This window comes from Megalobrama amblycephala, linkage group LG3 (genome assembly GCF_018812025.1).
Source record: "Megalobrama amblycephala isolate DHTTF-2021 linkage group LG3, ASM1881202v1, whole genome shotgun sequence".
In the NCBI taxonomy this organism is placed as follows: Eukaryota; Metazoa; Chordata; class Actinopteri; order Cypriniformes; family Xenocyprididae; genus Megalobrama; species Megalobrama amblycephala.
In genome coordinates, this window is record NC_063046.1 from 8329292 (window position 1) to 8357034 (window position 27743).

At 34.9% G+C, this 27743-nt stretch overlaps 1 protein-coding gene across 1 annotated transcript; it reads left to right on the plus strand.

The window, feature by feature from the left end:
* The first annotated feature begins 257 nt into the window (after nucleotides 1-257).
* On the plus strand, nucleotides 258-25904 carry plekho2 (pleckstrin homology domain containing, family O member 2). Its single transcript, XM_048183695.1, has 6 exons — nucleotides 258-591; nucleotides 11059-11208; nucleotides 15659-15781; nucleotides 21450-21554; nucleotides 21719-21817; nucleotides 23963-25904. The coding sequence occupies exons 1-6, from the start codon at nucleotides 583-585 to the stop codon at nucleotides 25520-25522; spliced, it is 2046 nt and encodes a 681-aa protein (XP_048039652.1). The 5' UTR covers nucleotides 258-582; the 3' UTR covers nucleotides 25523-25904.
* Nucleotides 25905-27743: the final 1839 nt, after the last annotated feature.

Genomic DNA, 27743 nt, shown 5'->3' on the forward strand with positions numbered 1-27743 from the left:
TAAACATAAATACTGTAATTCATTACAACGTATTGTTAATTTTAAATATTATTAATATCTCAAAAAAGTCTTTAGTGTTGTGTTTAAAGCGTCTTCAAAATAGCTACGGGCGCCAAATGGTGCGCGAGATTAATCGAAATATATGCAATATATATTTAAAAGTCTGTCCCCTCAAAAATGTCATTTTATACCTCGCACACTACGCCTGTCAAAGCATTTGTGTAAGAGACCAAGAGCTTAGAGATCGAATTCTTGGCGTTCCAAGGCTATCTAGATAGGCAGCGCATGTGTCGTGAGACGCGGCCGTGTGTCTCTTGGCAGCGGCAGAGGCTTTGGTGACTTACCGGAAACCAAACTTTTTTTTTTTTTTGTCAAGCCTCAAACTTGTAACTGCTGAAGTCGAAAGAGGAAAAGAGCAGCAGAGTCCCGTTAGATTTCAGCCTCATACACAGTTCCTTGTTTTTCATCGTCATGTTGGATGTGAGAAAGTTGAGACGAAGAGAGATCAACAGTTTTAACCCGAGATAAAGTCCTGCGTCGAGCGTTTTCTTCTGCGCATAACGGGATCTTTGTTTTTATATCATGGAAGATGTGAGTATTTCATATAGCTTCTTTTTCGGTCTTTTACAAAAGTGCATAACAAACTTTATTTAAAACAAGTCACAACTTTTAACCCTCGTTATTGGCGACGTGAAGTAAAACTTGCTTTAACTTTGACTCAGTCCAGTGCTGATACTGTTACTCTCTCTCTCTCGGAAACTAAGTGTTAAAATGGTGGGTTGCATCACTTGTTTATTTGAAGCGTCTTTGTGCACTGGAGAAAAAAGGTCCAACAGAATCAGTGTTTGTTAAAAAGTTTTAATATTCTGTTCATCAGACCGAGATGATGTAGATCAGTACCAGGAAGTGAAGTACTTTTGCAGCATCCAACGCCCCTCTAAGTCAAGACTTGTGTTTGTTAACTGGATAGATAGATAGATGGATAGATGGATGGATAGATAGATAGATAGTATTGGCATGTTTTTTTATCCTGATCTATCTATCTATCTATCTATCTATCTATCTATCTATCTATCTATCTATCTATCTATCTATCTATCTGTCTGTCTGTCGTTCTGTCTATCTATCTGTCTATCTGTCTGTCTATCTATCTGTCTATCTATCTATCTGTCTGTCGTTCTGTCTATCTATCTGTCTGTCTATCTATCTATCTGTCTATCTGTCGTTCTGTCTGTCTATCTATCTGTCTATCTGTCTGTCTGTCTCTCTGTCTATCTAATCTATCTATCTATCTATCTATCTATCATCTATCTATCTGTCTGTCATTCTGTCTATCTATCTATCTATCATCTATCTATCTGTCTGTCATTCTGTCTATCTATCTATCTATCTGTCTATCTCTCTATCTGTCTGTCTATCTATCTCTCTGTCTCTCTATCTCTCTGTCTGTCTATCTATCTCTCTATCTCTCTGTCTGTCTATCTTTCTATCTGTCTATCTGTCTGTCGTTCTGTCTGTCTGTCTATCTATCTATCTATCTATCTATCTATCTATCTATCTATCTATCTTATCTCCCTCTGTCTGTCTGTCTGTCTCTATATTGTGTTTTAAACTAACTATAAGTGAAACAAAAGTATAGATTTCTGTCAGAAAGATCCTCTTATGTGAAGAAGTAGTTTCAGGAAATGCTAACTGAAATGAGGAAGTAACACTGGTCAGTGGTGCTGGAGGGCAGAGCCGAAACCCACATTGTTAATATGTAGCGTACACAGACATAGCTAGAATCTTTATTTAGCATTGATATGATGAGAGACGGCATTACCTTGACATTAGTGTGCCATCTTGGTCATCATTCATTAGAGCAGAAGTGTCCTGAGTTGAGTCGAGATGAATAGTGACAGATGTTTGTGTCAAGGAATCCATGGCAGCCTGTAAATCACAGCCAATTTGATGCCATATTTATCTGAACATAATGACAGCATGGAAAAACATTCCCAGTTTAATGTGACATTAAGACAAAGACCAGCTGTTGTGGTCACTGTAAATTTTAGTTGTTGTGGGACTGCATCTGTGGTTCATATACTTCAGAAATACTTTTCACTGTTCACAGTTTTTATTTTTATGAAGGCTCATCTCTTCTTTATCAGCTTGTCATGTACATTTAGAAGTGGCAACAGTAAAAGAGCACATTTACTCATTTAGATTTTCACTATCAACATGACGTCTGCATCACTTTGCAGCTTGTTTAGGTCAAGAACCGCCCATTTCCACCACTATATAAAAGGACCAAGCACTGTTCATTTGGTTTTTATGTGATATGTAGGGGCTGGTGAATATGAAATGGTTGATACCACAATAAGAAGTTGTTAAAACAATTGCACATCAGTGTAAAAAAGAAATTAGCAGAAATATTTGTAGAATATTCAGAATTTCTGTCGATCCAAAAAATAATACACTACTGTTACATGTTTGGAGTTTTTTAATACTTTTATTGCATGCGTTCAATTGCTCAAAAGTGACAGTAAAGACATTTATAATGTTACAAAAGACAATTCTTTGGAACTTTCTATTCGTCAAAGAATCCTGAACTAAAAAATACCAGTTTCATAAAAATATGAAGCAGCACAACTGTTTTCAACATTGATAATAGGGCTGGGTATCGATTCAGATGTCCTGTTTCGATTCCGATTCCGAATCTCAATGCATTCGATTCTCGATTTTTGATTCGATTCAGTGACTTTTCACTGGCCCCACCACAAAAAGTAATAAATTAATAAAATAGTTATTGTGGTTTTTGACCCATGTATCCTTTTATTGTAATAAATAAGGTTATGACAACCGATATTTTAGATACCAGTGAAATTTAACAATTCTTGATTCTATTTTCAATACTATAACTAATATAAATCTAAAACATTGTTAAAGACAAGTAAACCGTCATTAAAGTGTTAGTTCACCCAAAAATGAAAATTCTGTCATTTATTACTCACTCTCATGTCGTTCCACACCCGTAAGACCTTCGTTAATCTTCAGAACACAAATTATTAAGATATTTTTGTTGAAATCCAATGGCTCAGTGAGGCCTCCATAGCCAGCAATGACATTTAGTCTCTCAAGATCCATTAATGTACTAAAAACATATTTAAATCAGTTCATGTGAGTACAGTGGTTCAATATTAATATTATAAAGCGACGAGAATATTTTTGGTGCGCCATAAAAACAAAATAACAAATAAATAAATAAATACAATAGAACTAAGATTCAAATGAAATAATCAGTGCTTTTCAGGTTTTTCAGGTAGGTCTAACAGTAGTTTTCAGGTACAGAAATTGAATAAAGTAATCAAATGTAAATTAAGTAAAGGTTAATCCTTATTAAAGTTACAAAAACATTATTCAGTGATGAGCAGGGAGTGATTTTGTAGTTTTATTAACATTAAAACACAGACAGCTGCAGGAATATTAGGTTGCTGTCACTTTAAGACACTTTTTCTCTACTGCTTACCATAACCGACTATACTCACAAAGGATCATGTGACACTGAAGACTGAAGTAATGATGTTGATCATTTTAAAATGCATTAAAATAGAAAACAGTTCTTTTAAATTGTCACAATATTACTATATTTTATACTGTATTTTTAATCAAATAAATGAAGCCTATATGAGCTAATCTGACACTTCTTTTAAAAACATTTTTTAACAACTCCAAACGTATGTAATGGTAATTTTTCAGCCATAAAAAAATCTGAATACACAATTCTGCAAATGCATATATCTAGTTTATTTGCTATTGCTACTATGTGTTTCAAATGTTTGTGTGCAAAATGCATCAGACGTTCAGTGAACAGTGAACTGGTCTGAAGCTGAGGGCGACCTGGGATTTGGTGTCTTGCTCAAGGTTTCAATGGTCGTAACTCATGCAGGGCATCCTTTTACATTCTAGCCCTGAGTTTGAGCCGCTACATCACACCATGCACCCAGTAAGATGCGAAAGCACTTGCAAATTCCTGCTTTGACTTTGTTTCAAACTGACAGTTGTCCCTGCTCAACCCTATTTGTTAAGCTATTGGTAAAAACTAGTATAGCGAGAATACTTAATTCCCATAAAATCTATAACATCGGTCACTATTTCCTCTTTTATACTTCCCTGATTGGCATACATGATTTACACTTCCCTGATGGAGATTTTGCAGATATACTACAACCCTATTGCAGCAGTTGTTTGAGCGGACAACGTTCCATTTCTCTTTTAGACAGAAGTGTTATTGCTCCATGGAAAGTTTTAATGCTCGCCAAAGTTTGCAGTGTGAGTCTTTGAACAAGTTCAGTCGCTCTGTCAGTCTCGATCGCAGTGAGGTTAGAGAAGAACCGCACAGATGATTCATATTTAGATGTGTGGTGAGCTGACAGCGGCCAGGTCAGCGCACAGCACCGGCTCTGATATCTGACCCAGATGGAGTTCTGTGCCTTTTGACTGTATGTGAAACCCATGATGGCTAAGGTGTGCCTCACCATACAATCCTCCAGAGCAGTAGTTTATGAGTTTTTGCATGTATCTTCTAGCATATTCTGCATTAGAATCCAGTTTTGATGCTTTTTCATTTTGGAACATTTTGGAAGTGTAGATTTTAGTGTCTGAAAGTCACTTGTGTATTGTTTTTATGTCGGTGTCTTATGATTACTGCAATAAGAAGCTACTTTTAAAGAAGCTTTTATTATTATTTTATTTTTATATTATTAATAGTGCTGTCAAACGATTAATCGCAATTAATCACATCCAAAATAAAAGTTTGTTTACATAAAATGTACAAAAATTGTTATACTTGTATATAAAATATTTTAATTATACAGGTCCGTAGCCAGCCTATTGAAAGGGGGGGTTCTTTTTTTCAAAAAGTGGACCTTTTTGCAGTTTTTCTCCTCCTTTTCTATTTAATTATGAGGTTCAAATACTTCATTTTGGTGACCTTTTATGGACTAATTTGTGCTGGATTAGCTTGTCTGCTGGTATCTTGACGAGCACGCTTTTTGATGCACCTAAAATATTTACTGCATTTCTGCTTCCTCATGTACCATTTTTTATTTTTTTATGCTATATATAGATAGATAGATAGATAGATAGATAGATTAGATAAAATGCCAAGATCAATCGGTAGTTATTGATGTTTTTTGAATAGAACAAACCTTTACATTCAACCGCTTTATTGCTCCCATTTATTTTCACACATTGATCAGACAGTGCATAAAAAGTTTAATCCCAAAGCGCGCACAACTGGAGAAATACATGATTACCTTTGATTTCGTTAGATAGAAAAGAAGCAGGGCCGTACGCAGGTTTTTATATTTACGGAGGTCACAAAATGTATTATGCTAGGGGGGTTCGGGGGCATGCTCCCTCGAGAAAATTTTGATTTCCTTGGTGTAAGTATATGCATTTTAAGACGTTTTAAGGCCAACAAATTGGATAACAATCTTTAAAACCATGTCAACAAATACATACAGGCATGCACAGTTTTGAGGCAGCTTTAATCACATGTTTGGTAATTTCATGACTTAATTTACAACATAATAACGATGGTGCATGCCCATAGCTTCTTTTGCGCTTTAGTTAATAAAGTAATATGCAGCGCGCGCCGCCGCATTTGCGCGAGCAATTCTTGAGTTCACTCTTCGAGCACAGTAGGCTATACCCTACCCCCCATCATTCAGGCGACTTGGGTAAAGTTGGTTTTATATTCGCACATTCGGACATCCGTATTCAATAGCCTTGTTAATCACACTACATTAGACATTCAGTGGACATTCACAAGTAAATATGCCATTAAAACAATACTTGCCTATTTTGATCGACTGTGAAAAATGTTGTAAGTTGACAATCGTTGGTTGTCAATATCATGTCGCTGCTTAAAATTCGCAAACATTAATTTATTGCACATTTATTGGAAAGTCTGAATTTATCAGAAGTCCGAATGTGCGAATATAAAACCAACTTTACCCAAGTATTCAGGCGATGCTTCTTCACCGTTGCTTTGAAAAGTGTATTGCGAGAACTCTCTCTGAACTGGACGCGCGGCACACACACACGTCCAGCTACAATAATGTATCATATTAATTTGAAACAGCAACCCAGAATATTTGTCACAAGCATTGATTAAAACAATGATGACAATAATCACATTAAAAAAAAAAAAAAAAACGACTTAAATTCTGGACCTTTGGCAGTGAGGGGGGGTTCGGTCGAACCACCCGAACCCCCCCTGCCTACGGGCATGTTATATAAATATATATATGCAAATATTTATTAAATATATACATGTATGTGTGTGTATTTAAATATACATAATTATACACAGTACACAAATATATTATGTAAACAAACTTTTATTTTGGATGCGATTAATTGTTTGACAGCACTAATTATTATATATTGTGTGTTGTTTTTTGTCGTCATGACTTATGTAAACTGCCTTAAGAATCTAACAAACTTTAAAGAAGTTTTCTAAAATTATTATTATTAATTACTTTTACACAATTAATTACACAGTTTCAAGTTCAAAGTTTCAAAACAGCAAACAACAACAACAACCTATTAAAAACAACTCTAATTTTTTCCCCCCTCTTATTTCAACTTCAGGTCTATTGCTGCTTGAAATCAAGTATAATCAAATAAAAACTGACTTCAAAATCAAGTTTAATCTTGTCTTACTTATAAAAGAAAGTTGAAATTGCTTAAATTATTTTCATGAGTTAAAGTAATGTAAAAATATATGTTGCCATCACTTATTGATCATATTTTTTTTTACAGTGCATGGCGAAAACAATAAAATGTCTCTTCATGTTTTATATAAAATACATTATAGACCTTAAAGTCCCCATGAAATCAAGTTTTTTGGCTTTTACTATGAATATGTTAGCCCTATTGTTATCTATAAGATAGTGTGCTCCAAAACAATGACAAAATTCACATTTAGAAGATACAAGCGTTAAATCTCATCACTTCCGCCAATATGGATCAATGGTTTTGATGACATCACTCTGCACTTCAGCTTCTCATCAGATTTTCTGTCCAATCAAATGCTCTCTAGAATCTGCAGCGTCCCCGCCCCCTACATTATAAATAGACGCTGAAGCTGCAGCTGAAATCAGTAACTTGTTCACACATTTACTATTTTCTGCATGGTGAATGGCACATAGTGCACTACATAGGGGATAGGGGACGATTCAGATGGTGTAAATATGCTTTCCATTGAGGCGAATGAAGTCTGGTTTCACATTAGCGTCATGCAAACCACCGCTGCACACACAGTCTGCTCCGGTCCAGTGACCAGAGAGCACAAAGCGGATCATATGACCACAAAACATATCAAACCCATTTGAATTCTGCACAGAATGCTGTATTTTAAAGCGATATGGAGGAGATTAGGAGGAGAAACTGTTAGAGATTAGAAGGAACTGAGGCTTTACGGAGTTCAACAGCTCTGGACGAGCTGTGATATAAACAAAACGCTAGAGGAGGAGCTGTTCAATATGTCCCGTCCTGTCTTCCTGTTTCAGTGGAAATTGTCACCACATTGAAAAACGCAGCCATCTTTAGAATTTTGTGTTTGAACCTCCGTTTTTGTGGTAGCTCTGAAACTGACGAAATGTGTCATTTTGACAAGCGTATGATATGAGGGAAAACTGCACTGAAAATAGTGGTAATCTAAAAATGTTAATATCTACTGTATATTAACTGGTTTTAATGTTACAATATTTTTAACATCACTGAACAAACCTATATACATTAATTTATACCAACAAAACAAATTTTTATGGGTTAAATCAGGTAGCAATCGCACTTTAGGGTAACAATTGCAGGTAACTAGTGTAGAAAACTGCCTGATTGACCATGCAGACTTGCATTTAATTATTCTTTGAACTAAATAAATAAAGTTATAGTGTGATATGATGTTTATTATAATTGTTATTATTAAATTATTTCATATGACCAATTGGGTGGACCACAACCCCCACCCGTAGCTTCACCACTGATATAAATAATATAAATATAACTTTTATTCTGTTGTTATTTTTATATATTTTTTAGCTTTGTCTTATGTAAACCACCTTTAGAAGCTACCTTTTAAAGACACTTTTTAAAATAAATTAATATTATTATTATTCCTTTATTTGCAAATTTGTGTGCTTTCCTTGATTGTGATCAAGTAAAAATTCTCCAATTTAACAATTAAAAATGAATTTGTCAAATACTTTGCTGTACTTACAGCCACATTGCTTGTGTGTTTTAGGAGATTTTCCAGGTGTTGCTATGAGTGCTTTTTTCTGAAGTGTTTCCAAGCCTGTTACTAGGCGGTTGCTTTTAAGTCAGAAGATCCCAAAACTAAGGCTCTATAAGATTCTGCTTCCTAGATAGGGCTTGAGTTCCTCCCATTAAAGGGTTGGTTGATTATAATTTAACTTTTTTAACTTTAGTTAGTGTGTAATGTTGCTGTTTGACCATAAACAACATCTGAAAAGTTATGACACTCAAAGTTCAATGCAAAGGGAGACTACAACAAACGGCTGGTAGGGACTACAACAAGCTTCTTCCCGGGTTAGTGACATCACTAACCCTAAAATGTACATAAACCCCGCCCCCAAGAACACACAACAAAGGGGGTGGGGCCATGTTGTGCTGCTTTAGCTCCATCAGTGTCGACTCCGGTTTGAACAATGTAAGGCTGAACACCGTTACTGACAATCCTCATATTGGCTGCGTGAGATTTTCCAGCTTTGTTGTTGTCGAGCAACTGAAGCGTGAGCTGTTAAAGCTCCTCCCTCTTCTGGAAAGGGGGGCGGGAGCAGCAGCTCATTTGCATTTAAAGGGACACACACAAAAACGGTGTGTTTTTGCTCACACCCAAATAGGGGCAAATTTGACAAACTATAATAAATGATCTGTGTGGTATTTTGAGCTGAAACTTCAGACACATTCTGGAGACACCAGATACATATTACATCTTGTAAAGGGGGCATAGAAGGTCAATTTTTCTGGCTCATTTTATCGGCCACCGTGTGAAAATAACATATAATCGCTTTCACATTAGCACTAGTGTGTGGGGTGACAAAATGTACTTGTTGCTTGTATGAGCAAAAGCGATACTGCTGCAGACACCACTAATGAAACTTCTCGCATTCTTAAATTATCTCATCTAGTACTGCGAGTTCCTGTTTGACTAAAGTGAGGTTAATGCATGTCTTGGCTTATTTCGTGCTTGATTATGCATTTTAAAACACTGTATGCTCTCGCTCTGCTTTCGAATGCCCTCTACTTTGTAGGTCCAAATTGGCTCCACTCTGTTTTTTTTACAGTATAGATTTTTCCGTCCCACCCAAAGACTCTCTCTCTCTCTCTCTCCAGCGAGCGGGTTGTGTTGTGATGGGATGTGCCATGCGCTCTGCTCCAATTTACACACAAACAGAACGAGAAAAACAAAGAGGCGCCCTCACGCTCCATTCCCCTCCCTCAGCACAGACACTGCGAGGGCATGAGTGACCTGTCGCCCGTGTTGGTTTCCCGGCAGTGTGAGAAAGTCCCAATTGGCACTGTGCTGCTCCTATTATTCTCCACGTTTTCCTCCCTCAGACAGCTGCACCTTCTCTAGCACACGCTGCTCTTTCCAAAGGCCCAGTGAAAGTGGAAAAACAGCTCGATGACCCTCTAAAGAGACATCCTGAGGAATTTCCTTGCATAGAAAATTCCTGGGAATTCCAAATACAGCTGCAGTGGGGTGCATTTTATTTTTGTAATTTAAGAATATATGCAAACTTTATTCAAAAGGCGTACAGCTACATTTGCCTGTATCTTTTTGCTCTTGTAGTCATGATGGTTAGAACAAGATTTGGCTTGATAAACTAAGAATGGCTTGTTTCCTACAAATGAGAAGTAGCTATCTAAAGACAAATGATCAGATGTTATTTTTCAACAAGACAATGCTCTGCCCACACTGCACAGACTACCAAGAAGTGGCTTGAGATCAAGTCCATCAGGCTCATGTTTTGGCCGGCTCAGAGTGAATATTATTTATATATATATATATATATACACCCTATAGTGAATATTTGGTCTCACGTTAAACTCCAATGAACTAGGAGACATTTTTCAGCTACTCATTTATATATCGATGAATCTGTCAAATTGATTAATTGCATTGCATCTATGCACACACACACATATATATTATATATATATATATATATGTGTGTGTGTGTGTGTGTATCTATATATATTAAAAATACAAAAAACAGTAATATTGTGAAATATTATTACAATTTAAAATAACTGTATTCTATATAGTAAAACATAATTTATTTTATATAAATTATAAGATTCATATAATTTAATTAATTTACTAACATTATAATCTATATATAGATGTAGCTATCTATATATATCTGTTTTAGTTTTTATTTCCAATTAGTAATTTTAGTGCTTTAACATTCAACAAGGCAACATTTCTAATTGTCATGTAGTCTTCATTTAGTTTTTTTATCTATTTTTATTTTTTTTTTCAGATTTATTTCAATTAACAAAAGTACTTTTTAATAGTTTTTAGTTTTGCTGATAATAAACCAGCTTCAATGTCATGTTAAGGGTTAAAAAAGTAATATTGCACCTTCAAAGTTTCATTTTAAAGGTGAGAGGTATATTTAAATCCTTAACCCTAAATTAAAAACAATAATAAAAAGTAATATTTGCCTTAGCAAGCATTACATCAGTAATTACGCGCTGAATGATAAAATCAGATAAGATCTTTAAAGCTCATGAGAAGGCTGTGAAAAATGAAACACAGCAAATGTGGAAATAAGGCATCATCCGTCCCTTTTATTAAGTCTGAAAAGGTGTTGAAGGTCACATGAAACCCAGACCGGCCAAAATGATAATCTAGCTGCTACATACTTCATCCTCCCATTTCAGGAATGCTCTCACTGGACTCAGATCTCAAAGCATGCCAAGTCAAACTGAAATTTTGGTTCAGTAAGAAATGCTGATTTCCTTCTTCCTTTGCACAAACAGGGTGTGAAAGAGGAGCCAGCCAAGCCCAAAGAGGTGAGGAGAGCTGGGAAGGCGGGCTGGTTGAAGAAGTCTTCAGGGAAGTTCTTGAGCAGCTATAAGGACCGGTACATTCAGCTGGACCGGACCGTGATTGAGGTCTATGAGAATGAGGTAAGTCTGCTAAATCATGACCTCAACATTTAACAACCCTGTTGTACTTCCATAATGTGATGTATTTCTGAGTAAAATATGATATTGCACAAGAAAAAAGGCTGGACCTGATTGTATATCCATTGGGAACGGATTGCTAAAACAATTTATTATTTGTAGCTATTTGGCTGTTAGTTAACATTACGCATAACTTTGGCTTACAATAGTCAATGGAAATGGAATATGGAAAATGGAAATGGATTTTGTCCTAATAAGAATAATGTGCACACATTTTTTGTTTCAATCATTACTGATTTCCATCCCAAATGCAATTCATCATTAGCCATCTATGCTTTATCAAGTCATCAAGTTTTGAGTTGTTTTTGGTGAAAGAATTTTTCACAGAAAAAATTCAATCACAACAGTGTACTAAAACATCTACCTTTACCTGAAGAGTGAAGACGTAACACCCCCTAAGAAGGCACAATCACAAATTAAGTCTCTTAAAGGTGCCCTAGATTCAAAAATTGAATTTACCTCGGCATAGTTAAATAACAAGAGTTCAGTATATGGAAAAGACATACATTGAGTTTCATACTCCATTGTTTCCTCCTTCTTATATAAATCTCATTTGTTTAAAAGACCTCTGAAGAACAGGCGAATCTCAACATAACACCGACTGTTACGTAACAGTCGGGATCATTAATATGTACGCCCCCAATATTTGCATAGGCCAGCGCATGATCATTACACAAGGGCAGGCAGTAACGTCTGGATCTGTGCACAGCTGAATCATCAGACTAGGTAAGCAAGCAAGAACAATAGTGAAAAATGGCAGATGGAGCAATAATAACTGACATGATCCATGATATCATGATATTTTTAGTGATATTTGTAAATTGTCTTTCTAAATGTTTCGTTAGCATGTTGCTAATGTACTGTTAAATGTGGTTAAAGTTACCATCGTTTCTTACTGTATTCACGGAGACAAGAGCCGTCGCTATTTTCATTATTAAACACTTGCAGTCAGTATAATTCATAAACACAACTTCATTCTTTATAAATCTCTCCAACAGTGTGTAATGTTAGCTTTAGCCACGGAGCAAAACCTCAAACTCATTCAGAATCAAATGTAAAAACCCAAATAAATACTATACTCACATAATCCGACGCATGCATGCAGTATGCATGACGAACATCTTGTAAAGATCCATTTGAGGGTTATATTAGCTGTGTGAACTTTGATTATGCACTGTATTATAGTCGAGAGCTCGAGGGGCAGGGAGCGCAAGATTTAGAGGGGCCGCAGCCTGAATCGGCGCATAGTTAATGATGCCCCAAAATAGGCAGTTCAAAAAATTAATTAAAAAAAAATCTATGGGGTATTTTGAGCTGAAACTTCACAGACACATTCAGGGGACACCTTAGACTTATATTACATCTTGTAAAAAAACGTTCAATGGCACCTTTAATATAACTCCAACTGTGTTTGACTGAAAGAAGATAATTATATACACCTAGTATGGTTTGAGTGTGAGTAAATCATGAGATAATTTTAATTTTTGTGTGAACTATCCCTTTAAATGTCTTTTTTTCCTTCTTAGACTCCATTTTATAGCTCAATACCCTTCTGACAATGAACAAATTTTATTTTTTCATTTTGTCTTTAAGAAATTTTATTTTATTTTACTAATTGTTTAATTTATTTGTATTTCAGTTTATTTATTTATTTTATTTTATTTAGACTTTTTTGTGCCTAAACGTATTTCAGTTAGTTTCCAAGGCAATTTTCAGGTAACAAAAATGTTTTTAATAGTTTCAGTTTTAGTTTGTGGAAGGGGGAATTCTGTAATTTCCTCACCACCGTCTTTTTAGCCTTCATCTGAATAACAGTTTTATTTTTAAGGGAATGTCCAGGCTCCTTTTTTTCATAGTGAAAGCAAATGATGACCACAGTGATACTATTTTTGGATCCGTTCCTTACACACGCACACAAAATAGTCTCAAAAAACTGAAATGTAGTGCACAAGTCATACTGACTATTTTCAGTCGTTATGCAGTGTAAACATTCTGCTAACTGTTTTCTATGAAAGAAAGGCAGTCATACAGGTTTAAAACAACATGAGAGTGAGTAAATGATGACTGAATGATCATTTATGGATGAACTATCCCTTTAAATGAAACATAGCTAAAACTCCATGAACTTCCAAATTAGGGATGTGCCTGAAGTCTAAATCCGAATTCGGAAAGGCCTGGAAAATGCATTCCATGGAGACCCTAAAGGGATGTAGTTAGGCTTGCTGCGGTAGTCGGTTACATTACAGTACATCTGATTTCATTTATCACGTGAAGATAGTAAGGAGAGACTGACAAGATGATGGCAGAGGATTTGGTGAGCAACACATTCTGAACATCACTGACAAATATCTTATCTTATATGTGTGGTCAGTACCGCTGCTCTCTATAAAGAGTATGTGTGATCCCGAATTCGAAAGTGAACATAAAAAGAAAGCGTGCATCCAAAAGTGAATATTGCATATTCATAACTGCTCCCTGAAGCCTGCAAATTATATGGGCCACTCTACAGAATTGATGCAAACTGCTGTCCCATATCCAAAAAACACATTTAAGTATTCAAATTTTAGATGTTTTCTGTTGAATCCCACAATAATATTTAAAATATCAGTAAGCTTAATAAATTTCAACTTGTGAAAATATTGAAATAATTTTTGCAATGTTTTCCATTGTTTTTAAAAATATATTTTAGATTTTTTTTTTTTAAGTCTATTTTTAAATCATGAAACTTTATGTAAAAAAAAAAATGTGTTGCGCATTTTCATATCACTACCGAAACAGTGTATGTTTTAGTCCATTGTCTGAGACTGATTTTAACACACTTTAATACATTTTTGATCAGGAAATATTCCTGTGTCCCTCCCTCTCATAGCCTCTCTTTCATAGTAGATAGGTCTATCATTTTGAGTTAAATGTGTTCAAAAGTCTGAAAATCTGTGTGTAACTTTAAGGAACGTCACTACCAAACACCTTTTTTTCTGCAATTAAGCACACTTATTTGGGTGTTAATCCATAAAATTGAGTTTTTATGTGTGTACAACTGTTCAGAAATGTGAAACTGTCACTACCGAAACAGTCACGACCGAAACTTGGTGAAGTTTTTGTTGTGACATCTTTGTTTTTTTGGGTGTTATTTGATCAAATTTTGTGTTTTTGCCATTGTGTGTGTGCAACTGTTCAGAACTGTGCTAGATAACCATGTGCTGATTAACATCTTTGAGCGGCTCAAAAAGATCTAAAATTTTCACTACCGAAATAGTCATGACCGAAACATATCATCATAGTTTTTTGGTAGTTACAAAAGCGAACATAATCATTTATTTGAGGGAAATAAAGAAAGTTTTAGTACAGTTATGCAAATCATCAGTATTTTAATATGTTTTAGTATGAGAGTTAAAATTCTGATTCCAACACATTACTGTCACTACCGATAATGTGCAGTCACGATCAAAACATGGGATGTTTTGTCAAAAATAAAGTATATTGAATGATCGACTAAGATGTTATTATAGTGTTTGGTTTAATGTATATTCAAACTAATGAATCCTTCACTTTGATATCAATATGATACACTTTATGCCTTTTACAAAGAAAGATTGGATTCAAAATACAACAAATCTCATAAATTACACTTGAAATATTGATAAAATTGTAATTGTTATTGATTTACCTATGAAACATTTTTTTTTTTAAAACAGCAAAAATATATATTTACAAGGTAGATATAAAAAAAAAATCTTAATCAGTCAATGTAACGCTTCTTATTAAATTATTTATTATTGCGTTTCGGTAGTGACACATTTAGGGAGAGGAAAAATATTCCAAAACTCTCTGAAAATACAATATGAAAATTAACTGTACAATTACTAAGTCTGTGTTTATGTAATATATGTGTTTGTTCTGTGTATAATAATTATGTATATATAAATACACACATACATGTATACATTTAAGAAATATATGCATGTATAAATAAATATATATATTTTATATTATATTTAAATATAAATATTTTATATATAAATATAACATTTTTCTTAAATATATACATGTATGTGTGTGTTTATATATACATAATTATTATACACAGAACAAACACATATATTACATAAACATAGACTTTTATTTTGCAAACGATTAATCGCGATTAATCATTGTTCAGCCCTATTGCATACATACAAAATTTGTGGAAAAAGGCACATTTTTCCAACTCTGACTGAACCAATTCTGTAATTACCCAACTATGTAATTGCAAGAGAACGCAAAAGCATTGAAATATATGTTTTCCTCCCATCTTTTATTGTCTCCCTTTAGGGGCTGCGTAGAATGCGTTTCATTTTCTTTCCAAACATAGTTTATCCTCTTACAAATAAGAAAATTTTTCCCTGTCGTGCAGGAACTAACAAAATGCCTGGAGAAACTGGACTTGGACAACTACGAAACTTGTCACGAGTTAAAGAGTCCTTTCAAGAAGAAACACAGACTGGTACTACTACGAAGCCCCAAGAGCGGTAACAAGGTAATAATGAACATCTCAGCACAGTTCCACGTCAAATGCATCAGTCTACCATTCCTTTTGTATGAGATATAAAGAGTGGCTCACATTAGGATGACAATGCAAGACACAGTTGTCGATGGCTGGCTTGCAGTCGTGACGTCATTAGTTCAATATGGCACGCACTAGAGGCACACTGGGTCATTGTACTGAGTCTAATGAATCAGACACATATCTGAACGGACACATGACCAATGATGAGCCAGTTACTCATGCCTCTGTGTCACTTCACTGGTTTCAAAGTCACTGTAAATAATGGCAGAAAGTGTGTGTGAAAGGTCAGCTGTTGCATGTTCAAAATAGCTGAGTAGTGCTTGACTTTGTGTCACATATTGCAACACTTTTAATATGCAAGATAAAAATTGATAAACATCCTGTGGTACAGGGATATCTTGTTGCATGTTTCACATTTTTCATACATTACCTTGGGTTAGTAATTCATTCTCTATATTTTTGGGATGTTACTTCACGATTAGCACCACAAAAGTTTCATAGCCCGCGTTTTTAAGTCTCCACTCTTTTTTTTAAAAGACTCCTTTAATGAGGTTAAAGATGTTAACCAAGACAACCTTTAGCAGAGCGTCATTTCCTGTTTTAGTGTTTATAAATTCAAAAGGCAGAGGCATGATTTCCTGTATAACCTTGCAAATACTTGTGGTATATCAAAACAGCCGCAAACCGTCATTTTTTCACTTTCTAGTGCAAAGTGGATTTTCCTCCATAGACTGTATAGAGTGTAAAAATATAGGCGGGTCACTGATGAATAAGGATGTTTGAGATGATGAAAGGAAAAACAAATGTACTATACCAAGTTTTTTGAGATGTAATCTCTGTGTTCATGTTGATTTTTTGAAAAATTAGCCTATCCATTTTCGATAATGTTTTGATTTAATAACTGGCTTATTAACATTTCTTACACTTTAAATACCAGAGTTATTTTAGTATTATTAATATTTTTTATATTTTCAGTTTTAGTAATTTTTTAGTGATTTTTATTAGTTTTTGTTTTTAAATATTTGTATTTCTGTTTTTTTATTTCTGTTTTAGTTTAAATAATTGTAGTTTACATTTTCTAATTTTTGTTTTTCATCTAATGTTTACATTTTATTTTATTTCGACTTTATTTCAATTAACAAAAACTGTTTTTAATAGTATTAGTTAACAATAACAACACTGTTAAAGGGTTAGTTCACTCTAAAATAAAATTTCTGTCATTAATTACTCACCTTCATGTCGTTCCACACCCTTAAGACTTTCGTTCATCTTCAGAACACAAATTGAGATCTTTTTAATGAAATCTGAGCGATTTCTGACCCTCCATTGACAGTCTATGCAACTACCACTTTCAAGCCCAGAAAGGTAGTAAAGACATCATTAAAGTCACTTGTACTTAAAATACTCTACTTGTATTTGTGTGCACTCACAATAACAACAAAACCTTGTGCTTTTGTAAAATAAGGAAAGCAAACAGGGTGCGCTTTCTACCATCTCTCTCTGTGAACTTGAGCGTGCCAAAAAAAAAGAACCGAAACTCCGTGTAATCTTGCCTCACAGACATGAAAATCTATAGAAAGCAAAATGTCTACTTTTAAATGAACCAATTCAAATGGAAAACAAATATTCTCAGATTATGTAATCCGTATGAAACATGCTTATAGAACGCTGATTAGGCTATGTAGGCATCAAAGGCTCATTATTATGATTTATATAGTTAATTAATAAATGTATGATTAGTCGACTAATGCTTAAAAGGAACGACTACTAGTCGACCAGGAAAATTTTTAGTAGAGGGCAGCCCTATTGGATTACTTTAATGATGTTTTTACCTCTCTGGACCTTGAAAGTGGTAGTTGCATTGGATCTCTATGGAATGGTCAGAAAGCTCTCAGCTTTCATCAAAAATATCTTAATTTGTGTTCTGAAGATGAATGAAGGTCTTACGGGTTTGGATCGACACATGGGTGAGTAATAAATGACAGAATTTTCATTTTTGGGCGAACTAACCCTTTAAATACAAATAGGTAGGGGTGTGACGAGATCTCGTGGCACGAGATCTCGCGAGACTAAACTGAGACGATATTTCTCGTCGAGGCGAAAAGTAGTCTCGTGATGTTGCCATGACAGAGTGTTAGGATGATTAGGAAAGAATATGCCACCGCTACGTTTACATTTTGCCTCCACTGTCGTTTTGCTTTGTATTTAAATAAAAAAAAAAACATTTAATTCAGTTGGATAACGGTCGCCGTCGCTCCATATTTACAGAGTACGCGCGACCGTTTAAAAGTGAAAGTAAACGCGCGCGCGCATTCAAACGTGATTTCAATACCCCGCATTTTGAAAGCGGCTCACTGATGAATACAGATATCTCTCAATATGAAAGCTATTTTAGGCTGGGCAGTGTAGTTGTAACCATCTCTCAGCTCTGTATCAAAGAAAAATTTGGTCTTATTTGATCTTTGAATATTGAGAGAGTGCGATTATGGTTGCACTTATTGTAAAGTGTTACCATAAAAATGAATAACAGTTTTCTCTTCTTATTATTTACTAGTACAAACAATAAGGTTTCATTTGTTAACATTAGTTAATGCACTGTGAACTATCATGAACTAACAATGAATGACTATTTTTATCAACTAACAAAGATTAATAAATACTGTAGCAAATATATTGCTCGTTGTTAGTTGATGTTGGTTAATACATTAATGTTAATAAATGAGACCTTATTGTAAAGTGTTACCATTTTTATTTATACTGTTTTTATTTCTGTGATCAGATTGTGGAGAGGAGTTCAGTTAGGAGGTCAAAAGCTGTAGAAGCTCATAATTCATGTACAGTAAGATCTGAAGAGACTGAAATCATACAGGAGGGAAGTCAGTCAGTTGAGTTAGTGGCAAAACCTTTTACATTACTTGAGTATTGTTGTCTTTTACTGCATATGATAATTCATACTCAGAAAGTAGAACTGAAATGACATTCATTACAAAATGATTAGTTAAAACATTTCAAATACACCTGCAGAATATTTTTTCTAGTCATGTATTTCGCCATCTTGTCTCGTCTCGTGAACTCAATCTCGAGTCTCGTCTCGTCTCGTGAGATACTGGTCTCGTCACACCCCTACAAATAGGTATAGATGTTTGTTAAGGTGATGATAAACGGGGCAACTTTTTGAGCAATGTTGCCGGTCAATGTTGCTTGGGCACTTTCCCATTGAGAATGGGCAACAAATTTCAATCCAGATAGAAATTTTTTGCCCATTCTCAATAGGAAAGTGCCCAAACATCATTGACCGGCAACATCGCTCATAAAGTTGCCACGTTTATCATCACCTGTAGTCATTGTTTTCAAATATATATTTCAAAGTAAAGGTATCTTTTGTCAAATATCCTCAATTTTTGATTCCCTGTGGTCGGTAGACTAGTCTGAAAGGTTTTTTTCTTCAAGACTTCAACTATTTAAAGTCAGTTACATGAAATGGTCTGATTTGAATTGGAAAATTAAGACTGATTAGCACTTGTCTAACTGCTAGTTTGTCATACTAGTTAGACACAGTCTTAACATAGTGTCTAAGTATATGCAACTGTCCACTGAATATCATAAAGTGTTCTAGTTGTTATCCGTCTGACAGCCTGAACTACTCTCAACACTGTCCGACATAAAAAGTTCAAATTATCTGAAATTTTTTACTGACCTTGACACATCTTTTTTACATCTTTTAATGAGAGTTCCAGATGGTTTCACCAACTTATAATGTAATGTTAAGCCCCACAGAAATGCATTTTAATACAGAAATTGAAAGCATGTTAATAATCGAAGAGTTGTATTGAAGTCATTGTTTGTATGAATTGCATTATTAAAGGGTGAGTTCACCCAAAAATGAAAATGATGTCATTTATTACTTACCCTCATGCCGTTCCACACCCGTAAGACCTTCGTTCATCTTCAGAACACAAATTAAGATATTTTATTTGAAATCCGATGGCTCCGTGAGGCCTCCGTAGGGAGCAATGACATTTCCTCTCTCAAGATCCATTAATGTACTAAAAACATATTTAAATCAGTTCATGTGAGTTCAGTGGTTCAATATTAATATTATAAAGCGACGAGAATATTTTTGGTGCGCCAAAAAAACAAAATAACGACTTATTTAGTGATGGCCGATTTCAAAACACTGCTTCAGGAAGATTCGGAGCGTTATGAATCAGTGTATCGAATCTGCTGTTCGGAGCGCCAAAATCACGTGATTTCAGCCGTTGGCAGTTTGACACGCGATCTGAATCATGAATCGATACACTGATTCATTTGTGCTCCGAATCTTCCTGAAGCAGTGTTTTGAAATCGGCCATCACTAAATAAGTCGTTATTTATTTTATTTTTTTGGCGCTCCAAAAATATTCTCGTCGCTTTATAATATTAATATTGAACCACTGACCTCACATGAACCGATTTAAATATGTTTTTAGTACATTAATGGATCTTGAGAGAGGACATGTCATTGCTCCCTACGGAGGCCTCACGGAGCCATCGGATTTAATAAACGCGTGAAAAAGAATGTCACGTAATTGACCCAGATACAGTTTTAACGGCATTGAACGTTTTAAATTTATTTTGACAAAAAGATGTGGACTAAGGATTAGTTTCACTGCTGGATTGTTTTACTGTGTGTCAAACCGTTGTTTCCTGCCGCATTAGAGTTGATGGTAAATGATGACTTCATCCTAATGGGATATGTCATAACCTTCGGACACACACAGTGTGTGCCATACTGCTCTATTGAGCTCATATCTATTACAAAATGATCTCATTTATTCTGTAAATATTCTTTGGCATAATCTCTTTATTCGGTGTTTACTATCCGTGAATCCAAGCACACTGAATCTCGGAGGTGGGGAGAGTACGTTAGAAATGCGGAAGATACCTAACAGGCGAAATATGCGTTATTACTAACAGATGACGAGAGCGAAGCGTTGGCGAACTGCAAAGAGCTCAGCAGATGTCAAGAGACTTCTAGAAGAGAAAATGTGTGTGTGTTTAAAGAGAAGCCAGACCAGCATGTCACTTTTTCCTCTTCTGAATACTGTGACCGGCCAGCTGAATGAGTCAGACGCCACAGCCTAGTGTTTTATTTTATAATTAAACCTCACGTACTGTAGTTCTTGAAAAGAGATTAAAGATTTAAGAGAATCCAAACCCTCCTGTTTCACTTTTTTTTATGAATATTTTAGGCACACCCTGCTCTAAGAACATAAATCTTTTCATTTAGGGTGAAACACACTTTATGCTGAGCCTGGCGAAATACAGGATGCTAGACACACTTCATATAAACCTAACTATGGGACATGAGACTGTATTTTCCTGTTTCATTTTGATGATGTTATTTAGGGATGTTCAATGCAAAACAGAAATCGGATATTTGATAAAATCTTCATAGAGTACTGAATGTATTTGTTAAAAAGTGGTCTGGCGGGTAATGCATGTGATCCACCATATTAGGTGCAGACAACATGATATTGAATCCAGCTAGGGTAGTTAGTTCATAATTTTATTTCGTAAAGAAAAGTAAAATAGGATTAGCATGTGCAATGTTTCACTCATACTATGACTTCATCTAAATTTGTTGTGTTCATTTTAGGTCCAAGATGTCAAACTTCAGGCACAAACTCCTGAGGAGAAAGAAGCCTGGATCAAGGCACTTAGTGAAGGAATCAATAAGGCAAAGAACAAAATATTTGATGAGGTACCGTTGAATTTTACTGTCTTATTTGAAGACACTTCTATATAAATGGGGTCATACCATGCAAAAAAAAATAATAAAAAATTACAAAGAACGTACTAATCCATACATTGTGTTGTGTGAATGACCCTAATTTAGCTTCTTATTTTTCATCTTTTATATCTCAGGTAACAGTTGATGAAGGCTCCTCATTAGAACATGTTACACGGACCCGACCTAAGGCGAACCGAGGAAGAAGACCGCCAACAAGGATACACATGAAGGAGGTACGATATAATTGTTTCACACATGCAATAAAGCCTTCTTAACATTTATTATTCCTGTTGGAGAATAATAAGCGATGCATAGATGCAGTTCTGGATAGTGATCGACCGATATTGGTTATTTGATTGCCGATATCTTAGAGAGCAGGATGGACTATATATATATATATATATATATATGTATATATATAATGTATATATATATATATGAAGACTTAAGATGCAAAAGCCTGACATTTTTCCATCTGACATTTTTCTTGAAAATTAGCATTTTTATCAGATTCCTATGTATAAGTTTCTATACATACTGTGTGCCGAGAGCATTCACTCAGTATCGTTATCTTGTTTTTGACTGAGGTGGCTTTTAGAGGCTTTTGCAATTTAAGTCTTCACATTTTTATATATATATATATATATATATATATATATATATATATATATATATATATATATATATATATATATATATACACACACACACACTACCGTTCAAAAGTTTGGGATCGGTAAGATTTTTAATATTTTTAAAAGAAGTTTCATCTGCTCACCAAGATTGCATTTATTTAATTTAAAATACAGTAAAAACAGTAATATTGTGAAATATTATTATAATTTAAAATAACTGTTTTCTATTGGAATATATTTTAAAATGTAATTTATTCCTGTGATCAAAGCTGAATTTTCAGCATCGTTACTCCAGTCTTCAGTGTCACATGATCCTTCAGAAATCATTCTAATATGATGATTTGCTGCTCAAGAAACATTTATTATTATTATCAATGTTGAAAACAGTTGTGTACTTTTTTTCAGGGTTCCTTGATGAATAGAAAGCATTTATCTGAAATACAAAGCTTCTGTAGCATTATACACTACCGTTCAAAAGTTTGGGGTCAGTAAGAATTTTTATTTTATTTTTTTGAGAAGAATTTAAAGAAATTTATATTTTTTTCAGCAAGGATGCATTAAATTGATCAAAAGTGACAGTAAAGACATTTAAAATGTAACAAGATTATATTTAAAATAAATGCTGTTCGTTTGAACTTTCTATTCATCAAATAATCCTGAAAAAAAATATTGTACACAAATATTTTGTACAGTTGTACACATTAAATGCTTCTTGAGCAGCAGATCATCATATTAGAATGATTTCTGAATGATCATGTGACACTGAAGACTACAGTAATGATGCTGAAAATTCAGCTTTGATCACAGGAATAAATCACTCTGTAAAGTATATTCAAATAGAAAACAATTATTTTAAATTGTAATAATTTTTCACAATATTACGTTTTTTATTTTATTTTTAATTAAATAAATGCAGCCTTAGTGAGCAGACGAAACTTCTTTTAAAGACATTAAAAATCTTACCGATCCCAAACTATATATAATATAAACTTATATATCAATATCGGTCAACCACTAATTCTGGCCAATAATTGGCTAATATTAAAATTCTATAATTTGACTAAAACTATTAAAAACAATATACTGAAAACTAAAATAAATGCTTTTAATAAATTTATAAATGCAATTTAAGTTAATTTAGGCATCACAGCAGCATAATGTAAGATATAATAAAGGAATTGAACATGCACAATTAAATATGCAATATTGAGATTTGTTTAATGTTTTTGACGAAATCTCTTATGCTTACCAAGGCTACATTTATTTGAACAATGAACAGTGGAAACAATAATATTTATAAATATTATTACAGTTGAAAATAACTTTTTCTATTTTATTATATTTTAAAATGCATTTTAAAATATAAATCTGAATTTTCAGCATCATTGCTCCAGTCTTCAGTGTCACGTGATCCTTCAGAAATCATTCTAATATGCTGATTTGCTGCTTAAGAAACATTTGTTCTCATTTTCAATGTTGAAAACAGTTGCACTGCTGAATATTTTAGTGGAAACCGATTTTGTAATGAATAGGAAGTTCAAAGAATAGCATTTGTTTGAAATATACATCTATATAAATACATTATAAATGTCTTTTCTGTCATTTTTTTGATTTAACCTAATGCAACTTTGCTCAATAAAAGTGTTAAAAAACAAAATCTTACTGATCCCAAACTTTTGAATACTAGTGTATGTATTATGAATCCTATATCCTCTAAATGTACTGTTCTGTCTATTCTTACAGGTTGCGAATGTCTCCAGTGATGGAATACTGAGACTGGACCTTGATGGTGACGTTACCATGCCGAATGGAACTCATGGCTTGAATACAGAAGGGGTTAAACAAACCGAAACTTCTGTGACTGTGACAATGAACAGCATTCCAGAGGAGGACGCTGATGAAGAGTCCACATCCCAGAAGAACGTTATAAAGCCACCCATGCCGCCATCGAAAGACAACAAACCTAATGAAAGCCATAAAGAGGATGAGCCCAAAAATGAAGAAGCTGCATCGCAAAAGAAGATTCTTACGCCACCGATGCCTCCGTCAAAGGATTCTAAACCCTGCGTCTCTGCTGATGGGGCTTCTGTTGAGGAGGACAGTAAAGTGGAGGTTGAAGAAGATAGCACTGACTCTTCTGAACAAATCCCTTCTGCCAAGAGCGTCCAGCCCCCTACTCCTCCATCCAAACTTATGAAGCCCAGCCAACCAGTAACACCAGCCACAGTCACAACAGAGGAAAAAGAACCTCAAGAGAAAAATGGAGCTTCAAACGAGAAAGAAGACCAGAGCAAGTCAGAAGAGGTAGAGAACTTTGTTGTATCCAAAGCGGTAATGAAACCCCAAGTAGTGATGTGGGATTCACCCACTCTGCCATCTAAAGAACAAAGTGAAGAACAAGCAAAGAAAGCCTCAGATACCACTGGAGAAGTCGCAACCTCAGTAGAACCTCACCACCTTAATCTTACTACAGTTTCAACGCCTGAATCTGTAAAAAAGAGTCCCGGTCCTCCTGCTCCACCCAAGAAGAAGCCATTCAAGGCACCTTCCAAAAATGAGGACGCTCCCCCGCAAAGTGACCCAATTGTCCTTACCGACACTGCCATTTTGTCTTCGGAGCAGGCTTCAAAAACAGACGATATCAAATTGACGATTCCAGAACCCAAAACTGAGGCTGTTGGTGATGTATCGAGTGAAGAGTTGGAGGAGAAGTCTTTAGACAGTGGTCAACACTCGGGGGAAGAGTCTGAGACTGGCGACCAAGTTACGGCACCATCCGCAAAGCTCAAAGGAAGCTCCCAGGTACTAGATTTGGAGATCAGCGAGGACGATCTTGAACCATCCGACTGCAAAGCCGAGAGTCTGGAGGAGCCATCGTTAAAAACCCCGTCCACCACCACAGAGACCTCAGTCCTCAATGCACATCCAGCCCAGAGCCATTGTGCCAACAAGACCCTGTTGATCACAGTGCCTCTCCAGCATTCTTCCAAGGCTCGCTCCGCATCCCTAGGAGACCTCCTTGCAGAGAACGCAGAGAAGGTGGAAAGCAAGGGAAAAGATACAGCAATTAAACGACATGGGAGTGACGTGAAAGACTTGCAAAGCAAAGTGTCTTTTGAGATAGAAGAGACGGGAGAGCTGCTGAATGCAATCGCAGCTGGACAGAGCGAAGAGGCAGAAATAAAGGGGGAAGCGACCCCGGAGGTCTTGCTCAATGCAGCAATGGAGAAGCTCAGGAAAGCTGACCAGTTCTTACAGCAAGCCAGAAGTCTTAAAGATCGTAACAAAAGATTGAGTTTGTAATGGTAAGTGTTGGTGGAAAGAACCCATAGGGATGATCAATGCTGAAAATGTACAGTAGAGCTGCATGATTAACCGTTAAAAGATTGCGATCTTATTCCTAAATAACAACGTGCACACTCCGCTGACGCTTGCGATGTGAAACAGGCTTTAAATCAAAGACTTCAGGGACTTTGGTTAACCTTTGAAACAACGATCACACTGCAACTTTTAAATCTGCATCCGCATTGCCACTGATCCAGAGAGAGAGCAGCTTCCATAAATGTACAGTATGAAACCGCCTAACAGTCTTTTTAATCACATTTTTCGTTATTTATTAGGGATGCACCGATATGAAAATTTTGGCCGATATCGATAACCGATAATTCTATATATTTGTAAGCCGATAACCGATATATATTGGCCGATAAATTGAAAATCCAAATTTTTATTTCATTTTTGAGCGCCTGATTAAAAAACAAAAGTCTCACCATTAAAAGCCAAGTCCCAAGCACACAATTATAATGATGTTATATTATATCATTATAATTTTATGTAGCCTATATGACAGATTTGGTGCAGCACATATTACACTTGTTTGAAGTGACTCCAATCATATCAAACAATTCAAAATCATCATGGTGAAGAGTGCACATCTGAAGTGTCTCAGCTGAAGGAAATAATCTATGATTTATCGGCTTTAATATATCTGCCAAATTTTCTTATCGGGCCGATAACAATAACATTAAAAATGAACATATATCGGCCGATACTGATATGGTGGCCGATATATCGGGCATTAACATTGAACATTTTGTCTTGCAAATTACATTTCACTTTGTTTAGTTGTCTAGTGTTTTTTCTTCAAAATCGTTGGAGAATCGGGGTCTCCATTTTAAACAAAAAATATGAACATTTTGGCCGATACCGATAATTCTTTATATTTGAAAGCCGATAACCGATATATTGGCCGATAAATCTAAATTCAAATTTTTATTTCATTTTTCAGAGCCTGATTACAAAGACAAAAGTCTCACCATTAAAAGACATGTCCCAAGCACACAATTATAATGTTATATTATATCATTATAATTTTATGTAGCCTATATGACAGATTTTGACACATGTTGCACTTGTTTGAAGTGACTCCAATCATATTTCAAGCAATTCAAAACCATCATGGTGAACAGTGCGTATCTGAAGTGTCTCAGCTGAAGGAAATAATCCGTGATTTATCGGCTTTAATATATCTGCCAAATTTTCTTATCGGGCCGATAACAATAACATTAAAAATGAACATATATCGGCCGATACTGATATGGTGGCCGATATATCGTGCATCAACATTGAACATTTTGTCTTGCAAATTACATTTCACTTTGTTTAGTTGTCTAGTGTTTTTTCTTCAAAATCGTTGGAGAATAGGGGTCTCCATTTTAAACAAAAAATATGAACATTTTGGCCGATACCGATAACTCTTTATATTTGAAAGCCGATAACCGATATATTGGCCGATAAATCTAAATTCAAATTTTTATTTCATTTTTCAGATCCTGATTACAAAGACAAAAGTCTCACCATTAAAAGACATGTCCCAAGCACACAATTATAATGTTATATTATGTCATTATAATTTTATGTAGCCTATATGACAGATTTGCGTAGCACATGTTGCACTTGTTTGAAGTGATTTCAATCATATTTCAAGCAATTCAAAACCATCATGGTGAAGAGTGCACATCTGAAGTGTCTCAGCTGAAGGAAATAATCCATAATTTATATGCTTTAATATATCAACCTAATTTTCTTATTGGGCCAATAACAATAACATTAAAAATGAACATATATCGGCCGATACCGATATGGTGGCCGATATATCATGCATCCCTATTATTTATTTGTTACAAACATTTAAATAACAGGTGATAAAAGTGAACTGGGATAAAAGTTTATAGTTTGGGTATAAACATGTTCACGGTAGCGATCAAAATAGAGTAAATCATCTTTTGAAAGTGTTTTGACACCTGTATGTATTGTATCGTTTATCTATTTAGCCAGGAGGTGGCTGTTTGACAAAAAATTTAATCATTCATTCAAGACATTAATTCACAAACGCTGATTCATCCAATAACAAATCTTTAAGAATGAGACATTCTCCTTCATTCGAATTAGGTTCAAATTAATATATTTTTTAAAATAGGCTGAAGCAATGAACATTTTGTCAGAACCTCTTGTAAATAACATG

What these genes read in the sequence shown, in the direction of transcription:
- plekho2 (XM_048183695.1), top strand. An exon ending in TTGAGGTCTATGAGAATGAG is followed by an intron (nt 11,209 to 15,658) that starts GTAAGTCTGCTA and finishes CCTGTCGTGCAG; the next exon opens with GAACTAACAAAATGCCTGGA. An exon ending in AGAACAAAATATTTGATGAG is followed by an intron (nt 21,555 to 21,718) that starts GTACCGTTGAAT and finishes TTTATATCTCAG; the next exon opens with GTAACAGTTGATGAAGGCTC.